General features: G+C 45.9%; 1 protein-coding gene across 2 annotated transcripts in view; it reads right to left on the bottom strand.

The window, feature by feature from the left end:
* Nucleotides 1–713: 713 nt before the first annotated feature.
* The window catches only part of prpf18 (pre-mRNA processing factor 18), a 29,133-nt gene continuing 11,061 nt past the window's right edge, over nt 714–18,785 (bottom strand). For both annotated transcript variants that reach the window (XM_033040190.1, XM_033040189.1), the window contains 7 exons: nt 15,890–16,003; nt 14,176–14,322; nt 9,402–9,470; nt 8,128–8,268; nt 5,723–5,794; nt 2,940–3,095; nt 714–1,263 (listed from right to left, as the gene is read on the bottom strand). In XM_033040190.1, coding sequence (XP_032896081.1) covers nt 1,183–1,263; nt 2,940–3,095; nt 5,723–5,794; nt 8,128–8,268; nt 9,402–9,470; nt 14,176–14,322; nt 15,890–16,003 — 780 coding nt within the window. In that variant the 3' untranslated portion in view covers nt 714–1,182. The remainder of the gene's footprint in view (nt 1,264–2,939; nt 3,096–5,722; nt 5,795–8,127; nt 8,269–9,401; nt 9,471–14,175; nt 14,323–15,889; nt 16,004–18,785) is intronic.

Below are 18,785 nucleotides of genomic sequence, written 5' to 3'. Positions count from 1 at the left end.
ATTTGGTATGTTTCTATGTATGTTTCCATCTATGTACAATATTCTATTTATGTATTTATATGTATGGAACAAGTGTCCAAAGGAGGCAGTGGAGGCAGGTACCATAAGACCATTTATAAGACACTTGGACAAGGACATGGATAAGAAAAAGTGTAGGGGCTTTGATGGGACATTTTGGTTTCCTTGTTACATGACTCTATGTCTATATATATTCAGGGTGATTTGTTAAATTATAACGTTATCCAAATCAATGTTGTTTGAACAGTGTGTAACATTATATTCTGCATTCAGGTATTTATCTATTGTCCAGCGTACGGCTTGATTGCTGTCATGCACAGTATGATTTGACTGGATAGCACGCAAACAAAGCTGTTCCCTGTATCTCTTTAGACTTTAGACATACAGCGTGGAAACAGGCCCTTCAGCCCACCGAATACGCGCCGACCAGCGATTACCCCGCACACTAGCACTATCTTACACACTGGGGACAATTTACAATTTTTCCGTAGCCAACTAACCTACAAGCCTGTATGCCTTTGGAGTGTAGGGGGAAACCGGAGCACCCGGAGAAAACCCACGCGGTCACAGAGAGAACGTACACACAGACAGCACCCTTAGTTGGGATGGAACCCGGGTCTCTGGCGCAGCGAGCCAGCGACTCTACCTCTGCGCCACCATGCCGTGCCCCATCTAACGACAATAATAAACCATCATAAAGCGTATAAATGTTTTATATTACAATGCTACAAAAACTATCGACCAAGGCAAGTACAATTAGTAGACAGTAGCGGAGGGACAAAAGTGAGATTTAGCCAAAACTAACTGAACAAAAATGGAGACTATTTAATAACGATATACATAATAATACAACCCTGCTTCTAATTGCTAATCCTCCCCACCCAACCCCCAAAATACTGCGTGAGTTATGCCCACATGACCCCTTTTTAAAAAAAGTCTTGAATTACTCGAAGACTAATTGAAGAGAATTGAATACAGATGTTTACAAGTTATTTAATATTAAACAAACAGTTGTAGGAACCGAGAAACGTTGGCGTTTTGATGCCTTTCTGAAGAAAATGTACAAAGCACTAACTAGGTGCACATGATATATTGTTTATGGTTCACGTTGGCCCCAACTCTCTAACTCGTGAACATATTGTACCCGGTCCAGAAGCACGCAGATCACAGAGCGTTGTACTCCACGCACTTGGACGGGTCGGTAGAAAAATGCTTCTGACAGATGGTCATCAGTCGCTTCAGCCCCTAGAAACAAGTAACAAATGTTCACTGGGACAATCTTCAATACATGACATCTATTGCTCAATCATTCTACATCCCATTGCAGTTACAATACCCTCATCATAACTGGAGACACAAGAGACTGCAGATGCTGGAATCTTCAGATAAAGAAAAACAATAGGAGGGGCACAGTGACTGTCTGTGTGGAGTTTGCACGTTCTCCCTGTGACGGCGTGCAAGGGTCTCCTCCCACATCCCATGTCAAGTCAAGTCAACTTTATTTGTCACCTAGACATACAAGATGAAATGAAAGTGGCAATGCCTGCGGGATCGTGCAAAACAGAACAGAACCAGTATTTACATTTACAAAATAAATAAAAACTAGGTAATTAGTCTCTGTAAAATTGTATCAAGTCTGCAAAGAGTGGATGCAAAAGCGGGATAACAGGACTTGATGTAAAGGAGTAATCGATGGTCAGTGTGGGCTCGGTGGGCCGAAGGGCCTGTTTCTGTGCTGTATCTCTAAACTAAGCGGGTCTCTAAATTATCTTTTCCAGCTTCCCCCCCGCCCCATAATACCTAAAGAAAGATAGACACAAAATGCTGAAGTAACTCAGCACTTTGTGTATCCAGCATTTTGTTACTCCAGCCGTTTGTGTCTACCTTCGATTTAAACCAGAATCTACAGTTCTTTCCTACACATCTAAAGAAAGGTCCTGACGTGAAACATCGACTAATCATGTTCTCCAGAGAGGCAGCCTGACCTGCTGAATTACTCAAGTCAAGAGCCAAGAGTCAAGAGAGGTTTATTGTCATGTGTCCCACTTGCTGCAGCACAACAGAATATGTAAACATAATACAGAACGGCAGATAAACGTTCAGTGTGTCTATAGACTATACACCATATATACACAATAAATAAACAGATAAAGTGCAATAATAATAATAGACTGTTACTATTCACAGCTTGTTTGATGTCGTGTTTAATAGCCTGATGGCTGTGGGGAAGAAGCTGTTCCTGAACCTGGACGTTCCAGATTTCAGGCTCCTGTACCTTCTACCCGATGGCTACTGCAGTAGAAACAAAGAACTGCAGATGCTAGTTTATAAATGAAGATAGAAGCAAACTGCTGGAGTAACTCAGCGGGTCAGGCAGTATCTCTGGAGAAAAAAGGATGGGTGACGTTTCAGGTAGTAACGGGTCAGGCAACTTGAGACTTTATTTTGTAAACCAGCACCCGCAGAGTCATAGAGACATACAGCGTGGAAACAGGCCCTTCGGCCCAACTTGCCCACACTGGCCAACATGTCCCAGCTACACTAATCCCATTACACTAGTCATAGAGTGATACAGCGTGGAAACAGGCCCTTCAGCCCAACTTGCCCACACCAGCCAACGTGTCCCATCTACACCAGTCCCACCTGCCTGCGCTTGGTCCATATCCCTCCAAACCTGTCCTATCCATGTACTTAGTCTGAAGAAGGGTTTCGGCCCGAAACGTCGCCTATTTCCTTCGCTCCATAGATGCTGCTGCACCCGCTGAGTTTCCCCAGCAATTTTGTGTACCTATCCATGTACTTGTCTAACTGCTTCTTAAACGTTGGGACAGTCTAAACTACCTCCTCTGGCAGCTCGTTCCATACACCCACCACCCTCTGGCCTTGCATCTTCTCTCTAAACTCAGAGCTTTCAGACAAACCTGAATGTATTTCCGCTGTGTTTCATCGTTTAATACATGGGCCACGTGCTTGGAGAAGATTTTTTCTCGACCAGTACGTGCGTGGATCCCCACCATGGTGACTCCGATGGGCCAGGGAGCATTGCCAATGGCCATCTGAAGGTAAGCATCATTCGCCTGCAGGGAAAGCAAACCGTGTATGTCAAATTCATACATACACAAAATTAATATCATCACTAGAAACCACGAGAGAGAGAGAGAGAGAGAGAGAGAGAGAGAGAGAGAGTGTGTCATAGAGTGATACAGCAAGGAAACAGGCCCTTAGGCTCAACGTGCCCACACCGGCCAACATATCCCATCTACACTAGTCTCACCTGCCTGCGATTGGCCCATATCCCTCGAAACCTGTGCTATCCATGTACCTGTCTAAATATCACTTAAACGTTGAGATAGTCCCTGCCTCAACTACCTCCTCCGGCAGCTTGTTCCATACACCCACCACCTCTTGTTCCTTTTAAATCGTTCCCGCCCTCACCTTAAACCTATGCCCTCTGGTACTTGATTCCCCTGTATGTTAATTGGCTCAACTCCTCAACTTGGCTACACAAAATGTGACTAGTTAATTGGTTAGCTAGTGAATTTTTCTTTGTTACATGTCAAGGGGCGGCACGGTGGCGCAGCGGTAGAGTTGCTGCCTCACAGCACCAGACACCCGGGTTCGATCCCAACTGTGACGTTGCTGTCTATGTGGAGCTTGCACGTTTTCCCCGTGGCCGCCTGGGTTTCCTCCCACATTCCAAAGACGTGCGGGTTTGTGGGATATCTGGCCTCTGTAAATTGTCCCCAGTGTGGATGAGAAAGTGGAATAACAGAGGTGGCGTGAACAGGTGATCGATGGCCAGTGAGGACTCGGTGGGCCGAAGGGCCTGTTTCCATGCTGTATCTTTCAATCCATCAAGTAAGCATAACCAAGGCACCCATGTGTATATTAAAAAGTCTGGCTGGTGACCCACAGTGCCAACTTGGTTTAACTATCTTCATTAACTATCTTCATTATTTCCATGCATTATGCTTGGCTTTTACTCCAAGGAGGATAGAGTACAGAAGTAGGGTTCTCTTGCCAATGGGACATGGTTTTTAATGCAACCATACCCGACACCTTGTGTGTACATTTAGTCGACTTACTTATTATTTGCCTTGGAGATTGGTCAGTGGAAGAAGGGCCAGAATCAAGAGGACCATGCTGTCTTAGAAGAATAAGGGAAGTATCGCATTGAGGAGTATCCCCTTAGATACAGCTCTTAGGGCCAATGGAATCAAGGGATATGGGGAGAAAGCAGGAACAGGGTACTGATTTAGGATGACCAGTCATGATCATATTGAATGGTGGTGCTGGCTCAAAGGGCCGAACGGCCTACTCCTGCACCGATTTCCTGTTTCTATGAGCCTTGACATGGTAATGTTGAGTTGATTTTAGTTTATTATATTACTGCGGTACATGAAAGACAATACATGATTACAATATAGCCATTCAGTGTACAGATGCATGATAAGGGAATAATGTTTAGTGCAAGATAAAGCCAGCAAAGTCCAATCAAAGATAGTCTGCGGGTCACCAATGAGGTAGATAGTATTTCAGGGCTGCTCTCTAGTTGTGGTAGGATGGTTCAGTTGCCTGATAACAGCCGGGAAGAAACTGTCCCTGAATCTGGAGGTGTGCGTTCGTTTTCACACTTCTGTACCTCTTGCCCGATGGGAGAGGGGAGAAGAGGGAGTGACCGGGATGAGACTGGTCCTTGATGATGCTGCTGGCCTTGCCGAGGCAGCGTGAGGTGTAGATGGAGTCAGTGGAAGGGAGGTTGGTTTGTGTGATGGTCTGGGCTGCTGGCCTTGTCGAGGCAACGCGAGGTGTAGATGGAGTCTAATGCTGGGAGAATCATGAATGAGGAAGCAGACTCGGGGAAAGGTTGAAGAGGAGGAGGATGAGGAGGGGGAAATGAGGGACGTAACTACCTACTGGAAATGAAATGTTAAGTTAGATCCTGCGTCAATTTAACATTTCCAGTGGAAATCATTAAGGACCTTCATTTAAGATCCTATATAGACCCAAAAAACATCAATCTGTCTGAAAATAAAAAATAAATCCATATTTTCTTTGTCAATATAAATGTGTTGCACTAAGCCTTAACTCTTTTGACAACTCATTGATTTCTAACTTTCAAACAAACAATTCTGGCATGAAAATTCATCTTATTCATATTAAACTATCAACACTGTAAAGGGCCTGTCCCACATTCACGACCTAATTCACGACCTTTTTTTACTCGTGGACATTTTTCATCGTGCTAGAAAAACGCCCCGACCTACTTGATGCCACGAGTACCTACGACTAGCATCATGGCCTGCTACGACCTCGTGACGACCATGCTGCGAGTATGAGTCGAGGGCAAACTCGGCAGAGGTCGTGAATTAGGTCGTGAAAGTGGGACAGGCACCTTTAATATAGTGAAAGGTGTGTAACAATTAGCGAAGGTGGACAAAAATGCTGGAGAAACTCAGCGGGTGAGGCAGCATCTATGGAGCGAAGGAATGGGTGACGTTTCGGGGCGAGACCCGGAAAGCATCTATGGAGCGAAGGAATAGGCGACGTTTCGGGTCGAGACCCTTCCGGGTCTCGACCCGAAACGTCACCTATTCCTTCGCTCCATAGATGCTGCCTCACCCGCTGAGTTCCTCCAGCATTTTTTGTCTGCCTTCGATTTTCCCCAGCATCTGCAGTTCTTTCTTAATAATTGGTGACATACCTTGACATATTCTCTCTGCAACATGAACTTGATGATATCAGTTATAGATTCTTTGATGTCTTGAGGCAGAGTCTGTGGGGGAAAGTAAAAGAAACATACTTTTATTTCCACGATATCATATGACATGAAATCATAGCAATTTAATGTTAGCACCAATTATAATGGGCTAATCATTCATAGACTGTACAATGTCACCCCGATAAACACGGCAGCAGCAGTAATCAGAGAGAATAATGTATTAATTATGAATGTCACAGTCAGCTTTCTCACGCTCTGCCACAAAGTACAATCAGCACGAGGGGACTATCAATGCTGCTCAAGGTTTATGGATTTCTGGAATACTCGGCGAATTTATTCAGCAATAAATTATATCCTTTTGAGGTCAAATTGGTAAAAACATTCTAATCTGCATTGCTATGGGAACGTTCAACTGTATATATTCCCATTACTGAAAACACTTAGCAGTTCAGAACCGGGCAGCGCAGCGGGTAGAGCTGTTGCCTCACAGCGCCAGGGACCCAGGTTCCATCCCGACCACGGGTGCTGTCTGTACGGAGTTTGCATGTTCTCCCCCTGCGTAGGTTTTCTCTAGTTTCCTCCCACACTCCATAAACGTACAGGTTTGTAGGTTAATTAGCCCCAGTGTGTATGGGAGAGCGTTAGTGTGCGGGGATCGCTGGTCGGCGCGGACTCGGTGGGCCGAAGGGCCTGTTTCCGCGCTGTATCTCTAGACTAAAACTAAACTGATAAATGTTTGGCACAGTGGCAGAGGAGACATACGAGGATGTTACCGGCACTGGAGGGCCTGAGCTATAGGGAGAGGTTGGGCAGACCAGGACTTTATTCCTTCGAGCGCAGGAGGATGAAGAGTGATTTTTTAGAGGTGCATAAAATCATGTTATAGGAGCAGAATTTGGCCATTCGTCCCATCAAGTCTACGACACCTTTCACCTTTTAATCCCATTCTCATGAGATGATTAGGGTAAAAGATCATGAGGGCAGATGCAAGGTTGTTTACCCGGATATGGGGACTAATTACCAGAGAGGGGGAGTGGGGGTAAGATGTTCTCAGAACTCGAGGGGCAACGTTCTCCCTCAGGGTGGTGCGTGCATGGAATGAGCTGCCAGAGGGGGCAATTGTGACAAGTGCTAGAACATCATTGACAAGACAGGTACATGGAAAGGAAAGATTGAGAGGGATCTGGGCTAAAGGCGGCAGACCAGCGTAGATGAGGCATCTTGGTCGGCACGGGCAAGTTTCCCTGTCGTACGACTGATGTCTGCACGTCCTCCCTGTAACCGGGTTTCCTCCGGCTGTTCCGGTTTGCTCCCACATCCCAGTTTTGCAGGTGAATTGGCAGGGAAACTTGCCTACATATTTGTCTCTATCACATGGAATGAAATAGTGAAAAGCTTTCTTTGTTGTGTGCTTCCAGTGAACACACTATAAAAGAGTGAGTCTCACCGCAAATTGGAGAAGCAGCACCTCATATTTCGCTTGGGTAGATTACACCCCAGCGGTATGAACGTTGACTTCTCCAATTTCAGGTAGTCCCTGCTTTCTCCCTCCTTCCCCTCCCCTTCCCAGCTCTCCCACTGCCTCCGCCTCTTCCTTTCTTCTTCCCGCCCCCTCCCCCCCACCCCCACATCAGTCTGAAGAAGGGTATCGACCCGAAACGTCACCTATTCCGTCGCTCCATAGATGCTGCCTCGCCCGCTGAGTTTCTCCAGCATTTTTGTCTACCTTTGATTTCTCCAGCATCTGAAGTTCTTTCTTAAACAGACTATAAATGATTGCAATCAACCTGTCCACAGTGTACAAACAAAGGGTAAGGGATATAATGTTTAGTTTTCAGAGATACAGCATGGAAACAGGCCCTTCAGCCCGCAGAGTCCACGCCGACCAGCAATCCCCATACACTAACACGATCACACTGGGGACAATTTACACTTATACCAATCTAATTAACCTATAAATCTGTACGTCTTTGGAGTGTGGGAGGAAACCGAAGATCTCGGAGAAAACCCACGCAGGTCAGGGGGAGAACGTACAAACTCCGTACAGACAGATCCTGACTACGGGTGCTGTCTGTATGGAGTTTGAACGTTCTCCGCGACCCGCGTGGGTTTCCTCCCACACTCCAAAGATGTACAAGTTTGTAGTTTAATTGGCTTCTGTAAGAAATGTAAATTGTCCCCCAGTGTGTTGGAGAGTGCTAGTGCACGGGGCTTGCAGGTCGGCACAGACTCGGTGGGCCAAAGGGTCTGTTTCCTGCTCCTTATCGCTAAACAAAACTCTCCCAATCCCGCACACTAACCCAGGTCCATAGCCACAGAGAACAGCTCCTCTAGAAATTAGAACAAACAGTGACATGATTGCAGCTTTCGCAGAAGAGGCTGCTCACCTTTTTCCGCAGTTTCCTGAAGAGAGGTTTTAAGTACGATTCCGTTTGCTTGTGAGTCGCCCCAGCCAGTTTGCCTTGTACATTGACCTTTAAATAATCCTCTCTAGCATTTAGAGCTTTAGCCCAAACATCCAGCAGAAACTAAAGGAGAAAAAAAAGTAGATTACGGCACATTACCGAAGAAATTAGATTCAAATAATTCCACTTTTTTCCGCAGAAATTTGGAAAGGAAATTGAATCAATATATCAATAGTAGAGTTCCATAGTGAAGTTCAGCTCCAGAGATGGCCACAGAGTGCTGGAGTAACTCAGCGGGTCAGGCAGCATCTGTGGAGAACATGGATAGGTGACATTTCGCAGTGCTGGAGTAACTCAGCGGGTCAGGCAGCATCTGTGGAGAACATGGATAGGTGACGTTTCACAGAGTGCTGGAGTAACTCAACGGGTGCAGCAGCATCTATGGAGCTAAGGAAATAGGCAACGTTTCGGGTCGAAACCCTTCCGGGTTTCGGCCCGAAACGTTGCCTATTTCCAGAAGGGTTTCGGCCCGAAACGTTGCCTATTTCCTTTGCTCCATAGATGCTGCTGCACCATAACTCAGCGGGCCAGGCAGCATCTGTGGAGAACATGGATAGGTGACATTTCGCAGTGCTGGAGTAACTCAGTGGGCCAGGCAGCATCTGTGGAGAACATGGATAGGTGACATTTCACAGAGTGCTGGAGTAACTCAGTGGGTCAGGCAGCATCTGTGGAGAACATGGATAGGTGACGCTTTGAGTCGAGACCCTTCTTGCAAGAATACCATATCTGAAGATATAACCTGGTCCATCATGGGTACTGACCTCCCTACCATTAAAGGGATCTATAGGAGGTGCTGCATCAAAAATGCAGCCAGTATCAAAGACTTAAATCTAACTGTCCACTCTCGTAAATCGCTACGTAGACAAAAATGCTGGAGAAACTCAGCGGGTGAGGCAGCATCAATGGAGCGAAGTTTCGGGTCTCGACCTTTCTTCAGACTGGGTCTCGACCCGAAACGTCACCTATGCCTTCGCCCCATAGATGCTGCTGCACCCGCTGAGTTTCTCCAGCACTTTTGTCTACATTCGATTGTCCAGCATCTGCAGTTCCTTCTTAAATAAATAGTTTGAAGGTTAATTGGCTTCTGTAAATTGCAGGGAGAACGGTCACAGGGAGAACAAACAAACTCCGTACAGTCGTCAGAATCTACCGCTGCGCCACCATAAATATACCATCAATGTATTCAGCCTTACCCTGAGAACTTTGGTTATGATGTCCATGTCTTTGTAGTCGTTATCTCGACCCAAGCACCCGCCCAACGCCTGCATTAAAAAACAACCCATGAATGCTCACATGTTGAAGCACAGTAAATGAAACACTGAACAGTAGCTAATAGAATAAAGGGCCTGTCCCACGTGGCAATTGTTTTCGGCGACTACCGGCATCATTGACTGACGTATCAGGTCACCGAGAAAAACGCCATGTGATGACGTATCGACGCGCGGTGTTTTTTCAACGTTTTTTTTTGTCGCAGCTGGATTTCGAAATGTTCAAAATATCTTGGCGACCCTGAGCCGAAAAAAATCGGCTAGTGGGACAGGCCCTTAAGAGGGACATAGACCACGTAAAAGCAGTTGGGATTAGTCGCAATTGGCGCCATAGATAGCAGAGACATTGTGGGCCGAATGGCCTGTCCCTGTGCTGATGCCAGAATCATAGACTATGGCGGGTGTAACGAGCTGCCAGAGGAGGCAGCTGAGGCAGGTACTATAAGCACAGAATCGTATATCCATTGGCCCAACTTAACCAAGATGTTAGTGCCACTTGCCCACATTTGTAATCTACTTATTGATTTATTTATTCATTTATCTGTGCATCTATCGATTTATCATTTTTCAAATTTAAATATATGTATTTGTGTCCCATACTTAAAAGACACCTTGGACAGGTACACAGGTAGAAAAGGTTTAGCGGGATATGGGTCAAGCACATGCAAACGGGCCTAGTCGAGACTGGACACCTTGGTCAAAGGGCCTGTTGGGCCAAAGGGCCTGTTCCCGTGCAACGTGACTCTATGACTAACACACTGTAGGAGAGACAGAAAATGCTGGAGTAACTCAGCGGGACAGGCAGCATCTCTGGAGAGAAGGAATGGGTGACATTTCGGGTCGAGACCCTTCTTCAGACCCGGGTTTCGACCTGGAATGCCACCAGTTCCTTCTCTCCAGAGACGCTGCCTGTCTCGCTGAGTTGCTCCAGCTTTTTGTGTCTATCTTCGGTTTAAACCAGCGTCTGCTGTTCCTTCCTACACACTGTAGGAGGGGACTATACTAGTACAGGGCAGTATGTGGCACAGCGGTAGAGTTGCTGCTGCCTTACAGCGCCAGAGACCCGGGTTCGATCCTGACTCCGGGTGCTGTCTGTACGGAGTTTTTACCTTCTCCCCGTGACCTGCGTAGATTTTCCCCAGGAGCTCCGTTTTCCTCCCACACTCCAAAGACCTACAGGTTAGTAGATTAATTGGCTAGGTTAAATTGTCCCTAGTGTGTGTGTGTGTGTGTGTAGGATAATGTTAATGTGCAGGATTGATGGTCGGCGCAGACTTGGTGGGTTGAAGGGCCTGTTTCCGTGCTGTATCTTTAAAGTAAACTAGTCATGGAGTTCCAGAATACAAGTAGCAGAACAAATTGCCATCACAGCCCCTTGTGCCTACTCCACCTTCAGTGGGTCAAAGCTGACCTCACACTACGAGCAGCACTTTCCTACACTCCATTCCATGGCCAGGTTCATAGATAGGAAAAGTTTGGAAGGATATGGGCCGAACATGGGCAAATGGGACTAATTTAGATAGGGCATCTTGGTCGGCATTGATGAGTTGGGCTGAAGGGCCTGTTTCTATGCCGTATGACTACAGTTGGGCCACAGTTTAAGAATAAGGAGTAAGCCATTTAGAACAGAGACGAGGAAACACTTTTTCACACAGAGAGTTGTGAGTCCGTGGAATTCTCTGCCTCAGAGGGCGGTGGAGGCCGGTTCAAGAGAGAGCTAGATAGGGCTCTTAAAGATAGCGGAGTCAGGGGATACGGGGAGAAGGCAGGAACGGGGTACTGATTGGGGATGATCAGCCATGATCACATTGAATGGTGGTGCTGGCTGGAAGGGCCGAATGGCCTACTCCTGCACCTATTGTCTATTGACTACTTCCTTAATATTCAACAAAATTAATTCCGTTAAATGGTAACAAAAAACAAAAAATACTGGGAACACTCAGACCTGGGAGCAGAGAATCTGATACATCAATGTTGTTGCTCTCAATATAAACGTTCTCTGACATGCCAAGCAGTATTGTATTTTTGTTTCAGACGACAGAATTGTTCATCTTCACTGCCCAAGATAGCATGTTGGCGGTAGGAGTCTGAGCGATGGGATTTAAATTAGACTGCGTCGCTGTCAAGCTAAGGTCATGTACTTTCTCCTGAGATGAGGGGTGAGGGGTGGGGGGAGTCCAGAACCAGGGGCCACAGTTTAAGAATAAGGAGTAAGCCATTTAGAACGGAGACGAGGAAACACTTTTTCCCAGAGGGTTGTGAGTCTGGAATTCTCTGCCTCAGAGGGCGGTGGAGGCCGGTTCTCTGGATACTTTCAAGAGAGCTAGATAGGGATCTTAAAGATAGCGGAGTCAGGGGATATGGGGAGAAGGCAGGAACGGGGTACTGATTGGGGATGATCAGCCATGATCACATTGAATGGCGGTGCTAGCTCGAAGGGCCGAATGGCTTACTCGTGCACTTATTGTCTATTGTCTATAAAGCTAGGATCAGCCCCCAGGCTAGGTCTGGGAAGCTAACAACTTGCAGCAAGCATCAGGTGTTATTTCTGTGGCATCGGCTGCTTTGAATCACGGGGAATTGAAACTGGATTGAGTTCAGAGAAGCTGTTCACAGTTTGGGCAGCACGGTGGCGCAGCGGTATAGTTGCTGCCTCACAGAGACCCGGGTACGATCCTGACCACGAGTGCTGTCTGTACGGAGTTTGCACGATCTCCCCGTGACCTGCGGGGGTTTTCTCCGGGTGCTCCGGTTTCCTCCCACACTCCAAAGACACGCAGGTTTGTAGGTTAATTGGTTTTGGAAATAAATGGTCCCTAGTGCGTGTAGGATAGTGGAAGCGAGCGGGGACCGCTGGTCGGTGCGGACTCGGTGGGCCGAAGGGCCTGGTTCCCAATCTGTATCTCCAAACTAAACAAACCTAAGATCTACGAGGATATTGTCAGGACCCGTGGGCCTGAGCTACAGGGAGAGGTTGTGCAGGCTGGAACTCTTAGGGCTGAGGAGGATGAGGGGTGATCTTATAGAGGTGTATAGAGAGCATGGAAAGTGTGGAGAGAGTGTCCAGCTTTAAGTTTCTGGGCACTCACATTTCAGAGGACCTCACATGGTCCACCAACACCGCTGTGCTGGTCAAGAAGGCACAGCAACGACTGTTCTTCCTGAGGACAATAAATAAGACTGGTCTGCCCCAACAGCTGCTGACAACGTTCTACCGCTGCACCACAGAGAGCACATTAACGTATGGCATCTCTGTGTGGTATCTCAGCTGCACGGAGGCGGAGAGGAGAGCTCTTCAGCGCGTCGTCCACAGAGCGCAGAGGATTATTGGGACACAGCTACCAGCCTTGGAGGGCATCTACCACACACGGTGCCTCAGGAAGGCCGTCAGCATCCATAAAGACTCCTCACACCCTTGTAACAGTCTGTTCGAACTACTCCCTCCGGCAGACGTTACAAGGCCTTCTACACCCGAACCTCCAGACTCAGAAACAGCTTTATTCCCAGAGCTATAGCGGCTCTGAACCGGCCCTGCTGAGTGCCCCCCATCCCCCCTGGACTGTCTCCCTCGGATGGTCACGTCACACAGCTTATTTATTTATTTTACTTTTCTTTTACATCGGTTGGAAGCTGCATACTAAATCTCGTTGCACTGACGTGCAATGACAATAAAAGATATTGTTATTATTATTATTATTATAATAACACGAGGGGAATAGGTAGGTTGAATGCAGTCTTTTACCCAGGGTAGTGGAATCAAGAACTAGAGAACAAAGGTTGGTCTATGATGGACGGGAAAGATATAATAGGAACCTAAATGACAAACTTTTAACTGAGAAGGTTGCGAGTACATGGAACGAGCTGTTGGAGATGGTAGTTGAGACAGGAACTATAACAGCATTTAAAGGGCACTTGGACAGGGACAAGGATAGGAAAAGTTGTAAAAGGATATGGGCCAAATAGGACTCATGTAGATGGGGCATCATGGTCAGAATGAATGAGTTGGGCCAAATGGCCTGTTTTTCATGCTCTGTGACAAGCAGTTAGTTTTTACCCAACAAGCAAGGTATAAAGTGATTTTGACAAGATCAAAGAGCGACCACAAAATTAACCAGGGTAGACAAAAATGCTGGAGAGACTCAGCGGGTGAGGCAGCATCTATGGAGCGAAGGAATAGGCGACGTTTCGGTTCAAGACCCGGAAAGCATCTATGGAGCGAAGGAATAGGCGACGTTTCGGGTCGAGACGGAAGGGTCTCGACCTGAAACGTCACCTATTCCTTCGCTCCATAGATGCTTTCTGGGTCTCGACCTGAAACGTCACCCATTCCTTCTCTCCATAGATGCTGCCTGTCCCGCTGAGTTTCTCCAGCATTTTTGTCTACCTTCGATTTTTCCAGCATCTGCAGTTCTTTCTTAAACAAAATTAACCAGAGTTAGATCATGAATATAAAGACAAACGATCAGGTTGTAAAAGTCGATTTGGTTGGATAGTAAACTGGTTGTCAACAATGTCCATAATCCCATAAATAATCTTGAATAGATAAAGATTTCCAACTAACCCCACTGCAAAATACGACCATTCTGTGTTTCAAATTGCCATTTATTCATCAAGATAGTGTTAGATGATAAAACCAAAGATTTAAAACCTTCATAGCTCCTTCCTTCAGATAGCCCCATCATACACAGCCCTTACTTACCTCCAGTTCCTCTATGGTGGTGTTTTCTTCATGAACTTTCAGGTCATTCTTCTCCACGTGTTCACCCTGCTCCTGTCCAGCCGCAATCTCATTCAGATACTGCTGGTCTACCTGGTCCATGGCAGCTTTCAAGTCATTCCGCAAACCCTACAGGCAGGAATAGAGAAACGATCAGACTGAAGTTCCAGTTCAACGTTCACATTTATTGTCACATGCACCAATTAAGGTCCAGTGATATTTGAGTTACCGTGCAGACATACAAGTCAAACAAACGCAATACACGATAGAGTTTAACATAAACATCCACCACAGTAGAATCAACATTCCTCACTGTGATGGAAGGCGATGAAGTTCACTCAATCTTCCTCCAAGAAGGGAAGTGTTGTGTATTTGGGTGCTTGGGACTGACTTAAAATAACACTCAGATACGGGAGTAAACTAACAAGTTTCATTATTCCAGGACGCCACCTTGAGTCTCCCCAGCGCATGCGTCCCCTCGCACAAGACATAACACATGCCAATTATATCACATACATCACACTGCTCTCCCTTTAACTTGGAGGCAGGTAACACCATTTATATAATATACACCACAGGTAGAAACAAAAAAACCATGGCAGCACAGTGGCGCAGCGGTAGAGTTGCTGCCTCACAGCGCCAGAGACCCGGGTTCGTGCCTGACGACGGATATTGTCTGTGAGGAGTTTGTGCGTTCTCCCTGTGACCGTGTGGGTTTTCTCCAGGTGCTCTGTTTTCATCCCGCACTCCAAAGATGTACAGGTTTGTAAGTTAATTGGCTTTTGTAAATTGTCCGTAGTGTGTAGGATAGGGCTCTTAAAGATAGCGGAGTCAAGGGATGTGGGGAGAAGGCAGGAACGGGGTACTGATTGTGGATGATCAGCCATGATCACATTAAATGGTGGTGCTGGCTCAAAGGGACAAATGGCCTACTCCTGCACCTATTGCCTATTGTATGGGGGTGATCGCTGGTCGGGGTGGGCTTGCTGGGATGAGAGGCCTGTTTCTGCGCTGTATGTTTAAAGACATTACTGCAGATGCTGGTTTATACCAAAGATAGACACAAAAAAGCTGGAGTAACTCAGCGGGTCCAGGCAGCATCTTAGGAGACAAAGAATGGGTGACGTTTTGGGTTGGAACCCTTCTTCAGACTGAAACGAGATGATGGGGGCGGAGTGGGGGGGGGGGGGGGGGGTGGAGAAGAGAGATGGAGAGCGGTATGAACACTGAATTCTCTAATACACTCGCCTCCCCTCCCTGCCCCCTTCCCCCACCCTGTCATTTTACCAGTTCCACAGTTCTCCACAATGCTTCTCTTGAGATCACACCTTCCCCAGCCAACCCTACAAGATAACACCCTGCTGAAGCTCATTTGCCACTGGCCTCGATTGTTCCTGGTCTTTGGTCGCCTCCAGCTCTTCTCTTCTCTTCTCTTCTCTTCTCCTCTCTCCCTCCTCTCTCCCTCCTCCCCCCCCCGCCCCTCCCCGCCTTCACTTTCAGTCTGAAGGGTCCTGACACGAAACGTCACCTATCCATGTTCTCCACAGATGCTGCCTGACCCGCTGAGTTACTCCAGCACATTGTGTCCATCCATGAATTAACATAGTCTTCAACATAGCATTGTGATATTCAAGCTTCAAGTGGGAATGTTTCTGTTTCTGTATAAAATGCCACTCGTACAAAATGGAAACATTACCTTATTAATCTCAGGAGTTAGGATTTCTATTTTTCGAAGACGTTGAAAAGCTTCGTAGTCGGATTCAGCAAACAGGCGAATTGGTTCTCCACGTTCACGGAGTCTTCGAATCACCTTGGAAAATAACAAGTATGATTTTAATCACAGGAATTGCAACGCTGGGAAGCCCTTCCTTGGACATTTCCAGAATAATATTTGTTTAAGTTTATGATTGTCACATGTACCGAGGTACAGTGAAAAGCTTTGTTTTTCATGCTATCAAATCAGATCAGATAATACCATAAATGCAATCAGGTCAAACTCAAGTACAATGGATAGAGCAAAGGGGAAGATACAGAGTGCTCTTGCCATCACTCTGATACAAGTTAATCTTCGTCTCATCTGTCCACAAGACCTTTTTCCAGAACTGTGGCTGCTCTTTCAATTACTTCTTGGCAAACTGTAACCTGGCCATCCTATTTTTGAAGAGGAGACCAAGATTAACTTATATCAGAGTGATGGGAAGAGCAAAGTATGGAGGAGAGAAGAAAAATCCAAAGCATACCACCTCATCTGTGAAACACGGTGGTGGGGGTGTTATGGCCTAGGCATATATGGCTGCTGAAGGTGCTGACTCACCTATCTTCATTGATGATACAACTGCTGATGGTAGTAGCATAATGATTTCTGAAGTATATAGACACATCCTATCTGCTCAAGTTCAAACAAATGTCTCAAAACCTATTGGCCGGCGGTTCATTCTACAGCAAGACAATGATCCCAAAAATACCGCTAAAGCAACAAAGGAATTCTTCAAAGCTAAAAAATGGTCAATTCTTGATTGGCCGGTCTGAACCCAATTGAGCATGTCTTTTATATGTTGACTAGACAACCCGTGGACCCGTTGGGTTCCCGTTGTGACAGATTTGTAATAAAATCCAAGGATTTCACACACGCGGATACCGGGCTCGGCAATCCTCCAGCAACTGGTGATGTCCATGAATCGCAGACTTCAAGCAGTCATTGCATGCATAGGATATGCAACAAAATACTAAACATGACTACTTTCATTTACATGACATTGCTGTGTCCCAGACATTATGGTGCCCTGAAATGGGGGGGGGGGGGGAAGACTATGTATAAACACTGCTGTAATTTCTACATGGTGAAACTAAAATGTATAAAAATACCCTTTAATGAAATCTGACAATGTGCACTTTAACCACATGTGATTTTTTTCTATTACAAATCTCAAATTGTGGATTACAGAGGCAAATAAATAAACGATAGGTCTTTGTCCCAAACATTATGGAGGGCCCTGTATTTGTGAGAGTGAAACCAAATACAAAGCCTACAATTTTTAATGTTATCCTCAGGGGACAAAACAACTTCCTGCTTGAAATAAGCGTCAGCACTGAGGTTTCCTTTCCCTTCAGGGAACCAAGCTGAATTAACTGAGGTCGCAGCTTTCCTCTCCATCCATCTTTAAATACATTTGGTGTGGTACAACAGCACCATCTACTGCAATCCCATCCCAAACACTTGGAAGCGAATAGCAATACAATTACGCTCAAAACTTTCATCCCTTCAGATCGGTAAGTCAAGATTCAAGATTCAAGTGAGCAATTTGATAAGTTAATACAGGAAAGAAAGGAACTTCCAGTTACAGGTAATGTCTGAAAATAGAAACAAAGAACTGCAGATGAAGTTTCATAACAAATATAGACACAAAGTGCTGGAGTAATTCAGCGGGTCAGGCAGCACCTCAGGAGAAAAAAGGACGGGTGATGTTTCGGTTCTTCAATCTTTTTTTTTCTCCAGAGATGCTGCCTGACCCGCTGAGTAACTCCAGCACTTTGTGCCGATATAACAGATAATGTCTATTATTTCAAAAAGCACTTTGTATGAAGTGCGGCATGGTGGCACAGCGGGTAGAGCTGCTGCCTCACAGCACCAGAGACCCAGATTCATCCTGACTAAGGGTGCTGTCTGTACAGAGCCTGTGGGTTTTCTCTGGGTGCTCCGGTTTCCTCCCTCACTCCAAAGACGTACAAGTTTGATAGTTACTTGGCTTTGGTAAAATTGTCCATAGTGTGTAGGATAGTGATTGTGAAGTGGTCTCAGGTGAACAACCTCCCACAAACAACAGTATGATAGATTCAAGATTCAAGAGAGTTTATTGTCATGTTTCTCTGATAGGCCAATGAAATTCCTGCTTTGCTTCAGCACAACAGAATATAGTAAGCATGAATACAGAACAGATCAGTGTGTCCATATACAATTGTATAAATATATACACACATGAATAAATAAACTGATAAAGCGCAAATAACAGATAATGGGCTATTAATGTTCACAGTTTTGTCCGAGCCAAGTTTAATAACCTGATGTCTGTGGGGAAGTAGCTATTCCTGAACCTGGACGTTGCAGTCTTCAGGCTCCTGTACCTTCTACCTGAAGGTAGCGGGGAGATGAGTGTGTGTGGCCAGGATGGTGTGGGTCCTTGATGATGCTGCCAGCCTTTTTGAGGCAGCGACTGCGATAGATCCCCTCGATGGAAGGGAGCTCAGAGCTGATGATAGACTGGGCAGTGTTTACTACTTTTTGTATAATGATCCACACTACAATGCTGAGAACTATATTCTGCACTCTGTATCTTCCCCTTTGCTCCACCTATTGTACTGGAGTTTGACTTGAATGTATTTATGTTTAGTATTATCTGATTTGATTGGACAGCGTGCAGAACAAAGCTTTCCACTGTACCTCAGTACACGTGAAAATAATTAACCAGAACATAAAGATTTTGTTTTTGGGATAATGATTGATGGATATAGACAGAAAGGTAAGAAATTCTTCTTTTAGCAAAATGCCATAAAAAGCTTCTAACAGCTCATCCAAAACGCAGTATAATACCATG

Source organism: Amblyraja radiata, chromosome 21 (assembly GCF_010909765.2).
Source record: "Amblyraja radiata isolate CabotCenter1 chromosome 21, sAmbRad1.1.pri, whole genome shotgun sequence".
Taxonomy (NCBI): Eukaryota; Metazoa; Chordata; class Chondrichthyes; order Rajiformes; family Rajidae; genus Amblyraja; species Amblyraja radiata.
Note: the sequence above shows the minus strand (reverse complement) of the source record. Positions and strands in the feature narration are given on the sequence as shown.